The sequence below is a fragment of the Thermobia domestica genome, chromosome 18 (assembly GCF_964235325.1).
Source record: "Thermobia domestica chromosome 18, izTheDome1.hap1.1, whole genome shotgun sequence".
NCBI lineage: Eukaryota > Metazoa > Arthropoda > Insecta > Zygentoma > Lepismatidae > Thermobia > Thermobia domestica.
The window spans coordinates 27,516,377-27,538,932 of NC_137471.1; the positions used below are offsets into that span (position 1 = coordinate 27,516,377).

The window sequence follows — 22,556 nt, forward strand, 5'->3', positions numbered from 1 at the left end:
TTAAGAACATAATATCATTAGACTGTAATGGCATATTACATATTTTTTAAATTTTAGTGCCTATTTTTCAGGCCTTTAATGCCTAAAGATCCGGTCTCATTATTATTATTATTATTATTATTATTATTATTATTATTATTATTATTATTATTATTATTCGCTTATATGTTGTTCGAGGGATAAGTAAATAAATACAATAGATAAAAACAATCTGAAATCTGGATGCGAACATTTTCCATAATGGAAATGGAAATTGTATTTGATAACTACAGATTAACGTTGTTTTCGTATCTTTCTTTGCTTCTTTTTTCTAATTCCAAAATCCAATAATAATGCTACATATTTCGTACAGTACCGGTACTGTGTATATATATATGTGTGTGTGTGTTTAGAGGTTTTAAGAGAGAGAGGGTAGTGAAAGATGTTATTAACGTTACATTGATCCGACTGGACGAAGTGGTAACATCAACCTCCGGAATTTAACTGCATTTGTACTGTTATTGGCATTACTTTTTTTTCTAACTTGTTTTTTTTTTTTTTTTTTTGTTATTGTTGTATATATATATATATATGTATGTATGTGTGTATTGAGCATAAATCATAAACTGTCGAGTACAGTTACCCACAGGACGAAATAAATGAATCAGAAACAAAGAAAAAAAAAAGTGAAATTCACAATTGGAAATTCTATTTTGGTATTTTATCGATATTTCTCTAATTTCTTTCTTTTTATCTTTTTGCCTTCTTCTCCATTTTGTTTCCTTTTTTTCTCCATAGTTTTCAAGTTAATTTGTTATAACGTCATACTGTCATTTCTTTTCGTTTGCTTTCTTCTCAAATTATTATCTTCTTTCCTCCGTCTTTATTTTCTTCCCTTTTCTTATTGTATTCTTTAATCTCCTTGTTTTTTTCTTTTTGTTTACGATTTTCTTTAACGTTTTATTCATTTGCACTTCCTATTTCTTTTTTGTACCATACTTTTCTTGCATTTTTCTACAATATTTGATTCCTTTTATTTATTCTTGCTCTTCACATTTTGTGGGCTTACGTAGCTCACTGGTAGAGCGCTCGCCTGCTTCTGGTGCGTGGGGTCGCTGGTTCTATCCCCGGTCAAGTATGTTTGTGGGTGGACAGCGTCGTGTACATAGGATTTCGCGGATACTTCCGGTTTCCTCCTAACATTTCCATTCCACCAATTCATCCATCACCTATACTTGTCTTGTCCATCATTTCTCTTAATCTAAAAGGCATAAGTGTGGGACGTTAAACTTAAACATTTCATTTCACCTCTTCACTTTTTCACTGTCTTATACTTACTTTAGGAAACTAACTATGTGGAGTGATAAACCAATAACGAAGTGTCGTGAATAGTTGTGTAGTGATATATATACAGGGTGTTAATGAACTATACCGACAAACTGCAAAAGACGATTTCTCATATCAAAATAAGAAACAAGATCATATTGTTTCTATAGGGGAGGGAGGGGAAAAGGAACATAATTCGGAGCTATAGTGACCACAATGACGCACGAAGCCTGAACTCCTACACAAATCATAGAACTGCTTTGCCTCACATTGAATACATCGGAAGAATTCGGGACGATTCGTGGAGCTGCCTTCCGAACGCACACTTGAGGAAAAGTGAAACAGCGAAAAAGTACACCAACAATGTTGCTAAACTTAAAACACATGGCAAACAAGTGACAAACAGAAAAAACCAGTAGTTAAAAAGTATGACACGAACTCTAACAATTATTTGAATTAAGTAGTGATAATAATAATAGCAAAAGATTATAAAATCACAACAACAACAATAATAAGAAAAGAAATTTATTGGCAATCCGAGAACATGTACCCTTAGTACATGTTCTCCGAAAGCAAGAATCGACACTAGCAAAATTTCATGGATAGGGTTTACGACCGGAACGTACCCCCACCTTCTACTGGATGCTGAAATTGGTAAATCTAGATCAAGCTTCACGAGTCCTCGCGATCACTATAGACTTGTCCAAAAGCATAGGGAAATAACATGTACGCGTTTTACACGAGGAGCTGTGGAGTGACAGAACATATCGGCGTAAAGGAATTCGCACATACGGCTCCAAAAAGGCATCTTTCAGCAGTGTATAATGGGTAGCAATGGTCCAACGAGTATTAAGAATACCCAGTTATGCTGGAACTTAAAAGTGGAACCAAAGTAGGCAAAAAAAAAAATTAAACCTTGACGGCAATGAACACGGAATAGATTGAAAGGTAGTCAGAAGTACTATGGACTGAAAGCTTCACGGTTCCTTGTGTTCGAAGTAACGCGTGCTGCAAACGTATTTTCGAAATACATTGAACTCTAGCCATAAGGCATTGTGAACGGGTTACGCTTGGCAACAATGTATGAAAAATAGATGACCTCTATATCGCGATGCTGTTGGTGACATCACATTACATATATATATATATATATATATATATATATATATATATATATATATATATATATATATATATATATATATATATATATATATATATATATATATATATATATATATAGCACAAACTAAAGGCTAGATGCTGTCGGCCCTCGTAGCCGAGTGTGCTAGCACAACATGCAATAACGAAAATCGTTGTTGGCGTGGGTTCAAACCCTGCCTAAGGAAAGTTTTTTTGTTATTTTAAAAAAATTTTATAACACTTCTTTCGCTAAAATAAGATTAAAAATAGTATTCAAAAAGTGATTTAACGATTATTTTCTAAAATTTTCATTAAACTTCTTTCATTAAAATAAGTTTGCCTTTGTACTATACAGATCCAGGGAAAAGTAGTAGTAGTAGTAGTAGTAGTAGTAGGAACGGGTTAGAATGCAATTCAGTATTCATTTGTTTACGTGCAATGTTGCCAAACGTAACCAGCTTACAATGCCTTCTGGCTAGAGCTGAGTTTCTTTCGAAAATATGCGTGCTACAATGTATCTTTTTCACGCTTGTGTACGGCCCTAGCTCCTATAATATGCATTTTTCCGCATGTTCATGTGATATCATTATTATTATTATTATTATTATTATTATTATTATTATTATTATTATTATTATTATTATTATTATTATTATTTTGATGTGAGTAAATACCTCTTAAAGTTTGTCGGACTTATTCATTAACACACGGTGTATGTATATCAGTTTATATACTGAGCAGAACTTGTGTAGGTAGTCAAAGTAGAAAACCAATGTATTGGCAACGCGACCAGTTCATCCAGTGTCGTGAGGACAATTGTGTAGCTACTTGTAAGAATGAAGTAATGGATTTCGGTCAACAATTCCAACATGGTAATCGGACTCGTAATGTCCCTCACCCCTGATTGATAGTCTTTAAGTTCTTCGAGGGTTTCGTGCCAGGGAGCTTACTTTCATCTGTCTACCTTCCTTTCGCCCAACTTTTATCTCTGCTTCGTATGATAGCAGATTACTACCATAAAATCCGTCCACTTTTTTAATTTTTTTAAACATATATCTAACATGTATCCTCGTTGAATATTAGTAAATTTATTATAAAAGGTGTTCCATAAAGAATGGAACTTTTGAAAAGCCCGCAATTTCTGTTCTAGTAAGTTGGCAGCACTGAACGTTAGGCCTACTCGACTTTCATCTATTGCCATTCTGGTAAGCACTTACAGAGCGCCGAATAGCGCACGATCGTCGTCTGTTTTCTGTACCGGTAGGAATGGAGCGTTTCACTACAGAATACCGTGTTGTCACAGTGAAACTTATTAAATGTGCAGAGGCTGCTTGCAGGCTTCGTGGAATGTTTGCTCAACGTAATGCATCGCTAAATTTGAGAAAACCGGTTCGATTGTGGACATTAAACCCTCAAGGTATCCTTGGTTAGTAGTTCTGCGGAAAATATTCCCATAATAAGTGATAATATTGCTGTGTTCGGTCCACAAATATATTACTACTATGCGTTATTCGGCGCTCCGTGACAGGACTAGCTCGAGAGAGTAATGCTCCCGGAACCGGAAGTAGAAACGAAATACACAGTTCTGATTGGTTGGCCGTAGCCATTTCTTGCCCCGTTGCATTCAAATAGCAGAAATCAAACGCTTGTTGCTGTCACTCTTCGTGGCCGAGTGTGCAAGCGCTATGTGCTACCAAGGACTATCGCTTTTTAGCGTGGGTTCAAACCCGGCCCAAGGAAAGTTTTTTTTAATATTTTTATAACACTTTTTTAATTAAAATAAGATGAAAACTCAAAAAAGTGATTTACTTACTTTTAGTAGTAGTAGGAGGAGGAAGAGGAAGAGGAGGAAGAAGAAGAAGAACGGGTTAGAAGCCCCGCAGGGCTCGTTTTGTTCCACCTTGACCCCCATGATATAAATTTCGTGACCAACTTAAAACAGCTAGCTAGAATAGCGCGTAAAAGAGCTGGCTAGAGTAGCGCGCGAAACAACATACTTCCGGGAGCATTACTCTCCCGAACGGGTCGTTCCGTGACTACTAACCACAAAACACAACAGATGAAAAACGTGTAACGTTCAGTGCTGCCAACTTGCTATGACAGAAATTTCTTGCATTTCAAAAATTGCGTTTTTTATAATATACCTTCTATATAAAGCTTAGGTGCTGGGAGAGCGTTAAACTTTAAATATACATAACATATTACCATATATACACTAGAACTGTTATGTGACGGCCCGTCAGTATAACATAAAATGGAAGACAAGTTTTCCATATTGTATACAGCTAACGACAACTAACACACACCAGTGATCCAGGCCCGTATCCAGGGTGGTCTAGGAGCCCGGGCTCCCCTAAATTTTTACTGCCCCCCCCAAAAAAATTTCACGGTAGGCTTGTAAATGAACTATAATATGGTGATGAATTATAATATGGTTGAATCGCCCCCCTAACTTCTGCACCCCCCACATTTTTGGGCTGGCTACCGATCTGCAGTGATCCCAGACCTTTTGCTGACTGATGACACAATTCGCAGAATAACCACAACTTTTCGAAACAATTAGGGTTAGATTAAAATTGAGCATTATTATTGACGTTATATGTGTTGACGCCCAAAATCTGTTTCAAAATTGATTCTACCTTAATATGAAATATTTCATAATGTCGTTCGGTAGCACAAAATTTATTTTGAAATTCTAAAATTTCGTGACACAACCAATGGGAGAGCTTGTTACACCAGTTTGGAGAGAGTGTTATATATTGTGTGATGTCTTCGAAGCGTTCTCGGGGTTCTCCCACTTCCTCCCACTTTCTTCATTCTACCATTTCATTCATCTCTCATCATCACCGTCTCCTTTAGCCTAACCGGCATAACCGTGGGACGTACAACTTAAAGATTTCATTTCATTTATGTGTGTGTTTCCATTGGAAGTGTTTTGCCTCGTTTCCTGAGTACAACTAGAAGAAACGCTGTTGTGATATAAGCACCACAGTTATCAGGGAACTGATTCATTTGTGGTACAGGATTACCATGTAAGAGTTACACGGGCTCTTTACATGCTGAAGAGAATTCAAAGAGATACTTCAGAGTGCAAAGAATGATGCTCGACTTTTGGACATCTTATTTGGCATTAATGTGTTTGCTGCTCACTTGATTTCCCGGTTTCTTGTTACTTTATAACCACCTTGCCTTTCAAAATTTGAATTTTCTTTTTTTTTTCTATTCTATATAATAAATTCACTTGTTGCTTCTATTTTTTTTCTTTTCAAAGAAAATATTTTTTCTTTAGTAACATGTTGAATAATGTAGTTGCAAACACTGTTTGAGAACGATCTCCTTCCAGGACAGTCACCTTAGACACTCCTCCGCCTTGTTCTGAAGATGGAAGCACACGTGAGTAGGAAAAAAGATTAGAGGAAATTTATTTCGCAGTTCATCCCTCCACGAATCCAGATCCCTTGACAACGAACATTTAAAACGTGTCCTAGAGGGTCTTCCCAAAGAACAACTGCAAGTGACAAATCGACCAGCGATCCATCTAGCGGACAGATTGTGAAAATGTACACAGAAATGCGACCCGTGCAGCCCCGTCTTGCCATATATCTCTCCAAAAGTTTTGCTGCAACTCCCATTAATTCTCCAAGGTCCTATCTGCAGCTACGATCTATAGAAATAAGTTCCCTTTATTTCTCTTGGCTGTTTGTCAGATTTTCTTTCCTTTTTCATGCTATTTGCTTGTCCCTGAGGTGCTTACCACATCGTTAACTGGATTTCTTGTTGAAATCCTTTGTCATTACGAATGCCCTCATATACGCCTACACTAAGAACAGAAGGACTGAACTTTGCGAAGGCATTTGACCCACTGACCCTCAAACCCTAAATACACCGGAAAGCTGCAATTTATTCTTGTACTATACTTTAATGGCTTCTGGTGTGAAATTATGTAATATGTAAAATTGTTTCTTATACTTCTAGGACAAGGGCGTCCATATTTCATAATTTTAAGTGAGACCAACGACGAATTTTATGATCAATAGAACGGGATAGTTTTCTGAATCCATATTATGTTACTTCTTGTAATGGTTGGTTGAAGTTTAGCGTCTATTTTCAGCTCAGAGGTTATATGAGTAGTGGTCTTGCATTTGAAGGTGTAATCCGAACCATCGTAATACGTTAAAATTTCAAGGCTCAGGGGCGTACCCACAGGGAGTCTATCTGGTCCGGAACTCATCAAAAATTTTCGTAACTCTTTTTAGGTAATATACTTTGTTTATCTACGTCCGACGCTTATCACGGGAGGCTCATCCAATCCGCGCCCCTTACAATTTTCCTTCAAATGAAATGAAATCTTTGAGTTTAACGTCCCACGGTTATGCCGGTTAGGCTAAAGGAGACGGTGATGATGAGTAATGAATGAAATGGTGGAATGAAGAAAGTGGGAGGAAACGGGAGAACCCCGAGAAAACCCACGCACACGGTGTTTGTCCACCACAAAGTTCACTTGGCGGGGGCTGGGATCGAACCCGGGTCCCCAAGCACCAGAGGTGAACGCTCTACCACTGAGCCAAATTTTCCTTCAAATTATGTCAAAATAAAGCGAAAAATATATAAAGTGTTATTCAAAAAAGCGCGCCGGTTTTAGATCGTCTGACAAATTTTTGTTTCTCGGTTGCCGACATTGTTTTGTATTGTTGCTCTTTCCACAAACATTCCGATTGTCGCTTTAGTTTGAATTTCTCCCATTTCTTCAGTCTGTGTCTAGCCAGGGAGCAGTTTATTATAGCGCAACATGTGCTAATTGTGAAAACGGAGAAAATTATGCAGCAAGTGTCAGGCGACTTCGCGCGCGGTTCTAGGGCGAAATGAGGCACCGAATGAATCAACGGTTCGTAGACTTATGACAAAATTCATTGAAACGGGTTCAACAGTAAACATTAAAAGTCCTGGGCGTCGTCGTACTGGTCGTTCTCAGCAAAACATTGCGGTGGTTTGTGACAGTGTGGCTGTTAGTCAAGTAGTCAAAGCGAATTTCACGAACAGAGTTATTGCATGCCAGCGCAGTAGAGGAGATCATAAGGGCAACGTCGTTTGCCGTACTTGAAATGGGAATGTGTGATGAACATATTTTTGAATTTTGTTAGTGTGTTTTGAAAAAATAAAGGTCCATAATTTGATGTAACAAAACCGGCGTTCTTTTTGAATAACCCTATATAATTGTATACCTTTCGGGCCTAGGTTAGGAGACGCGAATTGCACTATGTGGCAACGTCGCAGATAAAGAAGCATAGAGTCGTTCTTGTAGTTCTTCAAGTAGTTATATCGATTATTTCCAATTTGCAGTTAAAATCGATAAACGTTGACACTAGCACCATCTATTAGTGAAAATAATCGATGTAACTGTTTGATAGATTGGACAGCAATGCCTGTGGTTACAACTGAATCTGCGACGTTGCCACATATTGAAATTTTTAGTTGCCTAGGATTAGGATTTAAAATTAGACTTCTGGGTTATCGGCATCTAAGGCCATTTAGTCTGTCACCTATATAATGGATGATGTTCTTCGGCAAGCACACTATCCGAGGAAAGGGAAGGAATAAAGGATAGGGAAAGGAAGGAAGTGGCCTGGGACCATTATAGTAAGTACCATTCCGGCATTTGCCTAGTGCGAATGAGAGAAACCCAGGAAAACCCTCACTCAAAATGACTGTCCTGAAAAAGCTGTTACACTTTTTCGACCGAGTGTACTCATCGGGAGTCGAACCCAGGATCGCTCGCACCGAAGGCGAGAGCGTTAGCGACTACGCCACGCGGGGTCACTTTTAGTTGCCTATAGCGGCTTAAGGAGACCCCAAAGGGTATGCGATTATATAACAATTTTGCATCATTTTGACATGAAGGATAGCATTCTGTTGTCCATGGGCGCCATTTTTAGAATAAATTCTGACAAGGTAGACTCATACTCCGTAAAACTATTTACAAAATAATAATAATAATAATAATTTCTCATTAAATTTCTTAGTGCTTATTTTCCAAACTAGACATACAGGAAATTTTCAGTGCAAGATTTGTGATGATAGAGTTAATTTTCGGTTACAAACCGTGTTTCTTTTAATTAAAAACACTTTTTTAAAAAATCAGACAAACTCATTATACCACAGGTAAGTATTTTACGACGATAAAGTATATCTTGTAACTATCATACAACCTCTCATCATTCCAGCGTCCCCTGTAATCTTCTAAATATTTGATAGAATTACTACCAGGTTCTTGCTTGTTGTATACATCTTGCTCCCGCCTTCAGTGTTCAAAGTGAAACACAGAGAGAGAGAGAAGCCCTAGATTGGAAGATGCTAGCTAGTCAAAGGGGGGAGGAGAAGGGAGAGAAACGGGTTGTTTGATTACGAAGGAGTGTGGCAACGTCTTCGGCCTGGCAAAACTAATTCACCCTCCTCCCTTCCTCCCCCTCCCTAACATCCAGCCCATAATTAGCATGGCGGCGCTTGGGCAAATTGATGTGTTTTCAAGCTTGGCTAAACCAACTGCTTCTGTTAGTGACGAGAAGGGGTAACTAAATTGGCGAGACTCATACATCAGGGTCATGTGACGCGTTCGTAGACACGACGACGGGAAGAAGATAAGCAAGTGATTTAACAGTGTATTAATCTGAAATCCTAGAAATCTCTTTAACTTGTTAAAATTCATATAAGACCAGCGAGATAAGAAAAAAATAATAATCTATATTTTCCTTGGTTTGCTCGGTCTCCCTGGCCTGGTTAAATAATGTCCATTTACTGTCCGATGAGTTTAAGAACGTAATTTACTGCTCTTGAGTTGCGTGGGAAGCGAAATTGCATTGTAGGCAGAATATCCGTAACCTTTGTAACTGTCGCTTCCTTTTTTTTTTTTTTTTTTTTTTTCCTAACGTGATTTTCGCTTGAACAGTTCACGGGTTGAAATTAATTGTCATATTTTCCTTGTTATCATTTCCAGGAATCAACAATTCAGTTTTCAGATCTGCTTAGTTTAGTCTAGCGTGAAAACCAAAAGAGTTACTTCCCAGAATTTTGTAAATAGTAACAGATCAAACAACAAAATAGATACAAAATCTAAAATGCATTGCGATTACAGCTGTGCTGACTGACAAAAGGTTAATTTTCTTCGTTGTCAAGACGGATGAGTAGATAAATTCAGAGGGATGCAGGGGCACACCCACGCGGAGTGTTCACCCACCTTCGTACCCCCTCCCCCCACAAAACTTCGTAATTCGATACACATTTGTGCACTTTCTTAATAAAATTATGCTTGTTCAGCAGAGCAATGGTTGATGTATCATAAAGATTTGATCTCATAGCCTACCTCTTTTGTACTTTTTTTTTTTTTTTTTTTTTTTTTAGAGCGTTCACCGCTGGTGTGTGGGGTGCTGTGCTGTGATTCGATCTCAGCTCGCGCCAAGTGTGTTTCGTGGTGGACAAAACACCATGTGCGTGTTTTTTTTTTTTTTTTTTTTTTTTTTTTTTGGGTAGAGCAATACTTGCCAGTTAATTATCCTCTTTTCGGATGCAGGATAGCACTTCCTCAACGCTACCAAAACGTAGAATCTTGTTGTGTTGGAACCACCCTCAAAAAAATTGGGCCCTTCCGATAAAATTTCTGTGTGCGCGCCTAGAGTTATGTGACGGTGGAGTTTATTGTCTTGTTGTTTGTAGAAGTTCAAAGTCTCTCTTCAGTACGAGGTCACATGAGACGTGAATCTACAGTCTCAGGTGGAATCCAAACTATACTAATGTGCTTACAAGGCAAGGCCAAAAACTGACTCCGCTGAGATCCGAACGAGACAATTGTGTTTGCATTTGATATATTATAACTAGACGAATCCCAAAGTTATAGGTGCCACCCGTCGGGATATCGTGAGTTAGAACATATTTTGTGGTGTAAAAGCTACCGTATTAGCTGGCAGAATAATTTGAAACAGGTCATGTGTTTGGAAACGGTTGAGTATATGGAAAACTCGACGAATACGTATCCCATCATTTTGAAGGGCACACTTTTTAAGTAAAAAAGTTTGCGCCAGGTGTCCCAGACGAGGTCCAACTCAAAGGTTTCAAGGCAAGGGGGTTAATTAGCATATCGTTTGAAAGCGGTTGTGAAATGAAAGAAGACGGAACAAGTCCCAGATAGCACAGAAAATTTTTTTAAAATGTTTAAAAATTTGCAAAGGCAAACTAAAAAGTTTGCAAAAAACTTCCCTTTTCAAATGAGAAAATTTGCCGAAAGTTCAATGCAAATAACGAAGTTGACGCTGGCTGAGTTTGCAGCAAAGTTGCCTCAGAAAATGAAAACATCTGCCAGTACAAACAAAATGTTTGCGACTGCACAGCAAGAAAGTTTGCCAGGACTTTGCTGCAAATATTTTGTGCAAATTTTCTTTGACAAAATTTCCGAAAATGAGCTGATAAATTTGGTGAAAATATTAAAAGGTTTGCAGCAACATTGCAGAAAGTGTTTTCACGATCGCAAGATCATGTTTGCTGCAAATGTATCAGGTAATGTTTGCTGCAAATTTATAAAGTGAAACCTAACTTTATGAAACATCAAAATTTTTATAATGTGGATCCGTCTTTTCTTAGTGGCAAGCATTAAACATCTTTAGCTACTTGCCAAAGATAAGAAACTTACGAACGCTAAACGCACAGACAAAGGATATCGCAATTTATCTACTTACTCAACGATCATATCCCTGTACTTACTCTCACACGCATTCACAAAATAACGTCAGGGTGCCTGGGTCAATAAAAACATCTGATAAGAGACCAGTGAGTTTATTCTGGAGTCCTATGGTGTATTGGTTTTTCTCGATTCTCACTTCCCGCTTGTTTTGTCACAGTTGATGTAGCGCAGTGAATTCTGGGTACGATGCGCGCGCACTCGGTATATCATCACATATTTGCTTTCAGCAAGTTTTTCGAAACAAGTTTTTTACAGAGTTGCTAACTGTTTTGGACGGCAAACTTTCAACGCTATATTTCAAAAAAAGATGCAAGTTAATTGCAGTGGTGAATTTATTTTTACAAATCAGCGAAAATTTGCAGTTCATATTGAAAGCTGAAAGCTTTTAATAAATATTAAGAAATTTTGCCTTCGCAAACTTTCAGATTGTTTGCTTCACTAAACGAAGCAAAAATTTGCCGCAAGTATTCGTGCTATCTGGGGTCTCGACTCTCTATGACAATCCTATGCAAAATGACGGTGGGTCAAAATGTAAACAAAAACTTAACTGAAAAGTCTATGGACACCTCTAAAACTTAACCCCTATAAGTTGGAAATGGTGAGACAAATGTGAAAACAAGAAAACATGTGTGGCTTTATTTTCAAAGTTCAACGATTTAAAGTAAAACCGTCTTGTCCCAGGGCCTCCGCAGGGTCCCAGGTAAGGTTCAACTCGAAAGTTTCGAAGGGGTAATTAACGCATCGTTTGAAAGCTGTTGTCAAATGAAAGAAGATGGAGCAAGTTTCGACTCTCTACAACAACCCTGTGCAAACTGGCGTCGGATCAAAATGTAAACAACAACTTAATTGAAAAGTCCATGGCCACCTTGAATCCAAGATGGCCGGTTAGAATCTATGTCGAAAGTATAGAAGTCAAACTTCTGAAGCTAGGAAAACCAAATTTGTCATGAATGTAGTAGATCAGTAAGCGTAGGTGACAAAAAGATATGAAATGTTCAAAAAAGAATGTTCAAAAACGCGACATCGTAAGTTCAAAATGTCGCACTATGTATTACAAGCATGTACAGCTCAAACCACTGGAACTGGAGAAGCGAAATGTGGTATTTACATGTATTGTTAATAGTAGATATCCACAAAAAGTTAAAAGATGTATAATCTGTAATTCAATATGGCTGCCATCGTGAAAGATGAGTTGGTATTTATATATAAATGTTGAAAATTACGTTGCATTTGACAATCACAGCTGACAGTAACGCTGCGTCTTCATTCATTCGATCCGTTGAAATAAAGAGATCTACGAGTGACCCGACCGAAGTACAAAAGTTGTTGGCATCAGGCGGCAGCTCTAACCGCCGTAGCAGATGATTAGAAGCATCATAGAACGGAGACTACTATTATTTTTTTAAAGTTTCTTAACATTTCGATTATTTCTTATTTCTTGGTTATTCTCACTTTGATTTTCTATCCTGTTTTTATCATAGATAAATTAGTCCGTCACTGTGAACTCAAGGTGTCGCGTTTATGAACATTTCGTATATTTTCGTTACCTACGCTTACTGTTCAACATTCATGCAAAATTTGTTTTCCTAGCTTCAGCAGTTTGAAGTGTCTATACTTTCGACATAGATTCTAACCGGCCATCTTGGATTCAAGGTGGCCATAGACTTTTCAATTAAGTTTGTGTTTACATTTTGACCCTCTGTTGTTTTGCACAGGGTTATCGTAGAGAGTCGAGACTTATTCCATCTTCTTTCATTTAACAACAGCTTTCAAATGATGCGCTACTTAACGCCCTTGCCATTGGAAACTCTTGAGTTCTACCGCGTGTGGGACTCTGTGGGAGACCCTTCCGCAAACATTTTACCCCCAAAAGTGTGCCCTTGAAAATGATGGGATACGTGTTCACTGAGTTTTCCATGTACTCAACCGTTTCCGAACAAATGACCCGGTTGAAACTTCTGCCAGCTAATAGCTTTTACATTACAAAATATGTTCTAACTCACGATACCCCGACGGGTGGCACCTATAACTTTGTGATTCGTCTAGTTACAATATATCAAATGCAAACACAATTGTCTCGTTCGGATCTCAGCGGAGTCAGTTCAAGACCTTCCCTTGTCAGATTTCAAAGCTCTCTCACCGGGAATCGAACCCGAAATCCCATGCTCCAAAAATATGCTGGCTAGCCACTAGATTAGACGGAGGGATTCACGTATCTTAATAGAATAGACCTTAGAAAGTCAATAAGGCATTCCACCCAATACAAAGTAAGCCATTATAACGATTAGACATCCATATTACATTCTCCAGATACTATGTATTCAGCACTCTTTACCTACTTGCGGAACAGCATATTCATGTGTCAATACGTCATCATGATGATCATCATCAGGTATTCTTCCATTATTAGAAGGTCACTTGCTGCAACTGAGAAGCTTCCATGCTCCACGGTCTTCCGTTAACCTCTTCATCTTCACATACGATTTTTCTGTTTTGATATCTTCCATTAATTGTGGTCTCCTTCGCCCCCTCCCCTTCTTTCCTGCCACCGTGCCCTGTTGCACATCCCTCATGATACAATTCCTTCTTAGCCAATGTTCCAACCAGTTTCTCTTCCTCTTCTTAATAATATCTAAAACTGTTCTTTTCTTTCACACCATTTGTAACGCCCTCTCATTCGTCTTCCGCTCGGCCCACCTAATTATCTCTATTCTTCTTCACACCCACATTTCGAAAGCTTCCAGTCTGTTTTCGTTCTTCTTGCGCGGCACTTTCTGATTTGCAAAAGCAAGTAACGGGACTATTTGAGTCAATTGAATTTTGCGAGAAGCATGAGGTTGAAATTTTGTGCACTTCCTCCGCATAGTGCCCACGAATGACAAACGTCGGACAGAACGATTTTTAAACTAATGAAGATACAAAACATTTTCTCTATATCAATGTGGGATTTATATGTGAGACGAACAACGATAGAATTAAAAAGTACCTTTTATATACAGTTGGACCTCGATAACTCGAATTTTTTCACATTCCCTTGAACTTTTCATAACACTCAATGTTAAAACAACCTCTATAAGTCGAAGGTTTAAAAATTACAACCCCGATAAGTCGAATTTTAAGGGTTTCATCATCATATCTAAAACCATCGGTAACTCGAACTTTCGTATCTGCGAACCTCTACGAGTCGAAGTTTATTTCTGTAATTTTAATTTCTCTTGATATGATATCGTAACTCGAAATTATAGCTCTATGCGTTTACGTAATTGTCATTGTTGTTAGTCCTGTCACTAATGTGTATTGGAATTGTTTTTCTCATGTTAAGACATGAAAGCCCCCCTCAAAAAGATACATGTATAGTAATTTATTTTTTCTAGTCATCTTATTTAATTTAAGGAACTTTTACAACTTCGAGTTCTAGAGGTTGAACAAATAAAACTTCGAGTTATAGAGGTTGAATGAATAAAACTTCTAGTTATAGAGATTGAATGAATAAAACCGAGTTATAGTGGAAGAATAAATAAAACTTCGAGTTATAGAGGTTGAACGAATAAAACTTCGAGTCATAGAGGTTGAATAAATAAAACTTCGCGTTATAGAGGTTGAACGAATAAAACTTCGAGTTATAGAGATTGAATGAATAAAACTTCGAGTTATAGAGGTTGAACAAATAAAACTTCAAGTTATAGAGGTTGAACAAATAAAACTTCGAGTTATGGAGGTTGAACGAATAAAACTTCGCGTTATAGAGGTTGAATGAATAAAACTTCGAGTTCTAGAGGTTGAATGAGTAAAACTTCGAGTTATAGAGGTTGAATGAATAAAACTTCTAACTATAGAGGTTGAACGAATAAAACTTCGAGTTATAGAGGTTGAATGAATAAAAATTCGAGTTATAGAGGTTGAATGAATAAAACTTTGATTAAAGAAGTTGAATGAATAAAACTTTGAGTTATAGAGGTTGAACGAATAAAACTTCTAACTATAGAGGTTGAACGAATAAAACTTCGAGTTATAGAGATTGAATGAATAAAACTTCGAGTTATATAGGTTGAACAAATAAAACTTCAAGTTATAGAGGTCGAACAAATAAAACTTCGAGTTATGGAGGTTGAACGAATAAAACTTCGCGTTATAGAGGTTGAATGAATAAAACTTCGAGTTCTAGAGGTTGAATGAGTAAAACTTCGAGTTATAGAGGTTGAATGAATAAAACTTCTAACTATAGAGGTTGAATGAATAAAACTTCGAGTTCTAGAGGTTGAATGAGTAAAACTTCGAGTTATAGAGGTTGAATGAATAAAACTTCTAACTATAGAGGTTGAACGAATAAAACTTCTAGTTATAGAGGTTGAATGAATAAAACCGAGTTATAGTGGTAGAATAAATAAAACTTCGAGTTATAGAGGTTGAACGAATAAAACTTCGAGTCATAGAGGTTGAATAAATAAAACTTCTAGTTATAGAGGTTGAATGAGTAAAACTCCGAGTTATAGAGGTTGAAAAATTAAAATTTCTAGTTATAGAGGTTATGTAGTCACTTTTAATGAGGAATACAAAACCTCAGTATCTCGAATTTTTATTGTGGCCACCTTAATAACTCGAGAAACTCGATATCTCGAATTTTTGTCTATTCCCTTTATCTTCGAGTTTAGCGAATTCCCACTGTATATAATAATTATTTTATATATTGGAAAATACCAGCAGGACTATCTCGATGGCAGAGAATACATAAGAAAGAACCCCCTTAACAACCTACGTGAGCCAATAAAATAGCCACAACGAATGTTATGATGCAAATGAATAAAAAAAAGTGTCGTGTGAGCTGTGACAGTAAATACTTAGGGTAATATATCAGAAAATACGATTGAATTCACTGCCAAACATGTAAATAATGGTACCATGAGATATGTCCTGGAGCTTCGGGAGAAAACGATTTGTGTGTGGACAAGTGTTTGTGAAGTGAATAGGTCTATTTCTTTAACAACTTTTAAGCTTTCTTGGTTAATAACTTTCGTAGTACGGTGAATTTGGGTTTTAACTTACTATTGCCTAAAAACTTCTAATTTGGCTAAGATACCCTTCTTTAAAATAGTTATTCTTATGTAGTAAACAATGCAATCTAGATACCCAAACTTTTTGAAAATGAAATAAAAATACAGTACAGTAGTGACTCAAATAGCCCCTTTAGAAATCCAAACAGACCCATCTTTTTTTTTTTTTTTTTTTTTGAAAGGACCTTTTTACGCTGTTTTCACTTTAACATTTTTTTCGACTATGAGTTTTATAACAGGACTTAAATTCCTCATATTGTACTATGATAATTTGTTAATATTTTAAAGTCATGAGTTAAATCGCTTGTTGACCCAGCATTAAGAAAAAAAAGAGCTACTTTTCTCTCACTATCCTCAAATAGCCCCGATCTCCCCTCACCAAATAATTGTCTCAAGAATTAAATAATTTTCTTATAATTTATTGAAAGAAATGATTCATAATTTGTGAACCTTTTGTAATGCATCCAGTCTAGAAAGCCGCATTAACTGCGAGGGGGAGCTACATCACCCCCAGAACTATGAGTGAGTGACACGGTGGTTCAGTGATACAGCGTTCACCTCTGGTGTCTGGAGTCCCTGCTTCGATCCCCGGCCGAGTAAGTTTGTGGTGGACAACACTGTATCCATGGGCTTTCTCGGAGTACGTTCGTTTCCTTCCACATTCTCATTCCACCAATTCTTCAGTCATTATTCACTTGCCTTTATTATTCGTGTCTCCTAACCTAAAGGGCATAATTGAGGGACGTTAAACTGAAAGACTTCGTTTTTTTCAGGGGCATTACTTTGATAAGCCGGCTGGCGGCCCTGGGATCTAAGAACTAGGAGAGTTTGTAATGCTAGCATCCAGTGAGCAATAGTTGGAACACATTACTAAAGATATACCACATTGACTTGACACCTAGTCTTCCCTTCCTAGCGCTGCTATCGGCAGAAGAAATTCCACTCCCTTTCGCAAAGGATCTCTCGCTTAGTAACAACTGAACCCTTATTGGCTCAACGCGTGGGTGTGTCGAAGGTGTGAGCTTTAGTTCGCATTTTTTGCCACGGCTCAAGACATTTTGGCAGCACTATAAGACTGAACACCACTAAGAACTTGATTATCTTACGTTGTTAAGGAGTGACTATGCCATATGTCGTGGTAACAGCTTCGGCCCGTCTAGGAGGACTTTTCACAAAGCTGCAACAGATTTTGGCAGGAATTGTGCTTCAGTCTTCCTGCAAATTCGCAAACAGTGCGATTGTGGTTTTTAAGCGTTGTGGTCAGGCCTTCCACCGATGCTTCAGCTAATCCCTAAGGCGTTAAATTAGGTCGATATCGAGGCTTGAGGCCAGACAGTCGAGTGTTTGCGCCTTCATCTCCTCAAACCACTCTGTGATGGTGTGTGCTTTATGGATGCTGGCATTGGCATGTTGAAACACAAATGCCCAGTATCAAACATTTGTCAGAGAATAGGTAGCACAGAATTGTCTAGGATTCTAGAGTTCACAGAGTTATCGAGGATTCTGAAGTTCACAGGATTGTCTAGGATTCTAATGTACACAGTATTCTCGAGGATTCTGGAGTTCACAGAATTGTCAAGGATTCTGGAGTTCACAGGATTGTCTAGGATTCTAATGTACACAGTATTCTCGAGGATTCTAGAATTCACAGGATTTTCTAGGATTGTAATGTACACAGTATTCTCGAGGATTCTAAGAGTTCACAGGATTGTCTAGGATTCTAATGTACACAGTATTCTCGAGTTCACAGGATTATCTAGGATTCTAATGTACACAGTATTCTCGAGGATTCTGGAGTTCACAGAATTGTCAAGGATTCTGGAGTTCACAGGATTGTCTAGGATTCTAATGTACACAGTATTCTCGAGGATTCTAGAATTCACAGGATTTTCTAGGATTGTAATGTACACAGTATTCTCGAGGATTCTAGAGTTCACAGGATTGTCTAGGATTCTAATGTACACAGTATTCTCGAGTTCACAGGATTATCTAGGATTCTAATGTACACAGTATTCTCGAGGATTCTGGAGTTCACAGAATTGTCAAGGATTCTGGAGTTCACAGGATTGTCTAGGATTCTAATGTACACAGTATTCTCGAGGATTCTAGAATTCACAGGATTTTCTAGGATTGTAATGTACACAGTATTCTCGAGGATTCTAGAGTTCACAGGATTGTCTAGGATTCTAATGTACACAGTATTCTCGAGTTCACAGGATTATCTAGGATTCTAATGTACACAGTATTCTCGAGGATTCTAATGTTCACAGTATTGTCTATAACTCTACAGTTCACAGAATTGATAGGACTCGATATCATTGTTCCAGGGTTTCCAGTCCAAACCATGATTCACAGCATGAACAATGCACCCCATTCGAGGCGTACTTTACATCACTGTGATCAGCGTTGCTTATTCACTTGTGTGAATCTCGGTTAATGGGCTGCAGCTCGCTCATTAAACCTCAGTTCTAACACCTCACGAGGAACAGTACATTTAGTAACATTCCTCCCACATGCGGATTGGAAGACCGAGGCTACAATGTTGAACGACTTTTGCCGGTGTATTTTCATTGGGTGACTGCAAATTGAGTATAGCTGGTCTCTATGAGACAACTTTCTTGGCTTCCCTCGTGAGGTTTGCGGCTTTATCGTTCCTTAGGTTACATACTATAGCACATGAGATTTGGAAATCTCACGTAATGAATGCTGAGTGATCGAATCGGTGGGCTCCAATGACTATCTGCACTTAACTCTCGCCGTTTGCTCATTTGAACTGCAAGCCCTTGTATGACGTACTTCCGAGCGATCACTTTCCTTCTATCGCAACACGTGAGGCATTAAATTGGTGCCTGAACGAGTCCGCTTGGCTGTTGCAAAATGTCCAGTCATTTGTGGTAATGAAATGTAATTACTTTATATATCAAAGCGGAATAATGTCAATACGCTTGAGAAACGTGTTATAGGTTCTGTGAGAGCGCAAACTGTTTCTAGCTCAGTTTCTATTGAACATCACACCCACCCACACACACACACAAGGTTTTCTTTTTCTTTTTGTGAAAAATGCACGATAATATTTATTTATTTACTCGAATTTTTCAATATGTACGTTATATTTTTGTTTGTGTTCTGCAGACGTTACTTCAACCTACAGCAGCGCCACTTCCAGAGTACAAGACAGCCGCCATTAAGAAGTCTCGCTTCATTCTGTCCCATTATGGCGTCTTCAAAAGCTGCTGGGATTGGCTAATTCTGATCGCAACGTTCTATGTAGCTGTGGTTGTTCCTTACAACGCGTCATTCTCCAACATCGAGCGACCTTCAATGGTCAGCGACGTTGTGGTAGAAGCACTTTTTACAATCGGTAAGTCAAATTTTACTTATTTTTACGTCTATTTACATAGTATATCTAGGTAGAGCTAGATAACAGAGAAATAAAATATTGCTCATTTGACTATTTACATATTACATCTAGGCTGTGCTAGGTAATAGATATTAAATTTCTATTATTCCTCTGTTAATAGACATATTATATATTTGATTTGATTTGATTTCAGTTTAGCATTACTTTCAGCAGCGAGGCGGTATGAAACGTGGACCTATAGCTTAACGTGGAATCCGAATCACGTGAGCTCCCGCCTGGAATCGAACCGGGTCTTCCAAGCTAAAGGCGCGTATGTTAACCGCTTAGCCGCGAGGGAGCTCATACACTGATGGAACCGCATTTAAGAGTATTCCGTAGTAATTAAGGAATCTGGACCAAGTTAGCACACAAGAAAGTGATTATAGGTGTTAGTGATTTCTACATAGTGCTTGTGAGGCAACCTAAACTTATATACAGGGTGTTCAAAATTATATGTTATTTACTTTAGCAGTACGTATAACTGTCCCGAGTGACTGTACGAGCAGTTAGACTGTCGTACAAACTGAATAATTATCTGAGATTTAATGTCCCAACTTTATTGTAGATCTCAGAGTAGATTAGCCGATGTTCGTTGTCGAAACCAGGTCTCGTCGCTTCACAATGTTTCATATCGACGACGAAAGTGCAAAACCTCGTAACTCATCAAAACCAAACTTTTCAGGAGAGTAATAATACCGGTTCTGCTTTTACCACAAGAAATGCGATACCAGGGTTTTAAAAAGTTAGTTTTTTCATGTTTCCTATTGGGTTTCCGTTTACGAGCTTTTACACACACGTAGATTCAGATGTGGGGAATTGAATGCAACCAAAATCTAAAATTCCATTTAAAAAATGGAGCTACGAGGTTTGGCACTTTCGCCGTCTCCATGTCCACAATGGTTGATAAAACTTAGGACCGGAAATCCAGTAGGCCTTAGAAGAAGGGGTATACAAGTAGAGAACCTTGAGTTGTCCTGACGCAACAGGAAAGAGCGTTGTCCTGCTGGAAGATAGGATCCTACAAAGTGTGTAGATAAAATCGAGAAACAGGGTGACGATTTCACGAGTGTATAACGCACTAATCATACTAACTTGAACGAAGACCGGAGGAGAGCTGGATATGTAACTTATCCCCTCTTCTTTTTCTCATACCAGAACGCTGTGTATTATTCCTGTAAGGCAAGTGCGAATACATGCTCCTCGCCTGTATCGTAGACAGGAATGATTCTCTTCTCTGAATACCATCTACGTTCATTTGATTTTCTGTACGCGTGGTTCAACTGAGAAATCCAAGCATTGATTGGTATCCCAATGGAAGTAGCCTCGTCTCATAGTTCCAATACTTTAATTGGGAAAAGGATCCCTAAATTCAAGTTAATTTATTAATACATTTCCTTATTTGCATAATATATTTCTGTAATGCTAGATTATATGACAACAGGTAAGTCATCTGTTCCTTCCTTAGTATTTAAATATTACAAGTGCATTTATGTAGTAATGATTATGGGCAAGGGCTTTTTCGTCTCTCTATGTACTTATATATCATATTATCTAACGTTAAATCTGCATATGATTATGTATGTATGTTCCAGCATAACCCTGGAACACACGGAGCAAATTAAGCCAAACTTAGTACATATAGTAGGCATCGTAACTCTGGAACACCTGGAGCGATTTCAACCCAACTTACGAGGAGACTTACGGAAGTGTCACTCACCGATTTGAATGAAACTTTTCATACTTGTAGAACATCGAAAAATAATCGACACGTATTTTTTTGTTTCAGCAATGGTGAAGATTTAAGAGTGGAAACCACCCTTTAAACGTTGGGGGGTTATCTAAGCATAGACCGAAAACGACTATTTAATTTAGAAGAAAACATACTGTCAAGGTGGTTTTAGGATAGCTAATTCAGAATCTGATGTCAAAATTGCAAAATTCAAAATGGTAGATCCAATATAGTGAGTACAAATACAAAATGTCTTTTGGTTTGAAATTATCTGCAGTTAGCCAAGAACAGTTATAGTTGGCAGAGATTACTGCGAGGAGGTTACAGACCAATTTGAAACCCCTTTCTGTATTCATTTTAATGGAATGCTTGATTAAAGTGAGTCTCTGCACCTCTCACTATAGTGTTTTTAGAGAAACACAAACAGTAGAAAGTGTGGCAAAGTCAATAAATCTAGGACTCACAGCTACACCATACAGCCTTTAGTTTCTGAAGATGGTGTTCTGTTATCACCATTGTTAATTATTTTGTAGGAGAAGAATGGAACATTTGACCCTATAGTCCAAAACAGCCTTTTCTTAATCTGAAAATGTCCTTATGAAAGCATCAAATTCGGGCAAATTAACATCAGGTCTTGTAAGATCATGGCCTCAAGAAGTTTTTCTCTCAGCGTCTAATGCATAGTCTATTTTTGTTATTAGATTCGTAGAGTGGTCACAATTAATCAACTTTTCAACCTATTTTACGAACAAATATCTCAAAATTGAAACGAAGAGTACCTCAAAATAGAAACTATTCGGCACTAACAACTGGTAGGATTCAGCCTCTTGATGTGCTCGTCTTAAGGCCGTGGAAAAACTTTTTGAGACATTTTACTGATATTGTCCTCTACAACTATAACATAAATTTACATCTCCGTAATATTCATAATATAATTTAGATCCAAATCACTGACTTATAATCAGTTTTCTTCTCCCAGATTTTGCAAATCTTATTAGATATGCGTGATACAAAAAGAGTTATTTGGAAGAAGATTGTGCTGCATTTTGCGATTTGTCACGGTTATTGCTGTAATAAGGTAAGCTTAGTGTAAACAATGTTTATGCATCACTAACTTTTTTCTAACGAAATGTCATTACTGTGAAGCGTTTTCTCAATAAATTCATTGAGAATATGTGAAATTCTGACGTACTGAGAGGC

At 37.8% G+C, this 22,556-nt stretch overlaps 1 protein-coding gene across 4 annotated transcripts in view; it reads left to right on the forward strand.

Moving 5' to 3' along the window:
* The window catches only part of LOC145675971 (voltage-gated delayed rectifier potassium channel KCNH8-like), a 764,648-nt gene that overhangs the window by 492,650 nt on the left and 249,442 nt on the right, over positions 1–22,556 (forward strand). For all 4 annotated transcript variants that reach the window (XM_081746796.1, XM_081746797.1, XM_081746798.1 and 1 more), the window contains exon 5: positions 19,360–19,588. In XM_081746796.1, the coding sequence (XP_081602922.1) occupies positions 19,360–19,588 (229 nt within the window). The remainder of the gene's footprint in view (positions 1–19,359; positions 19,589–22,556) is intronic.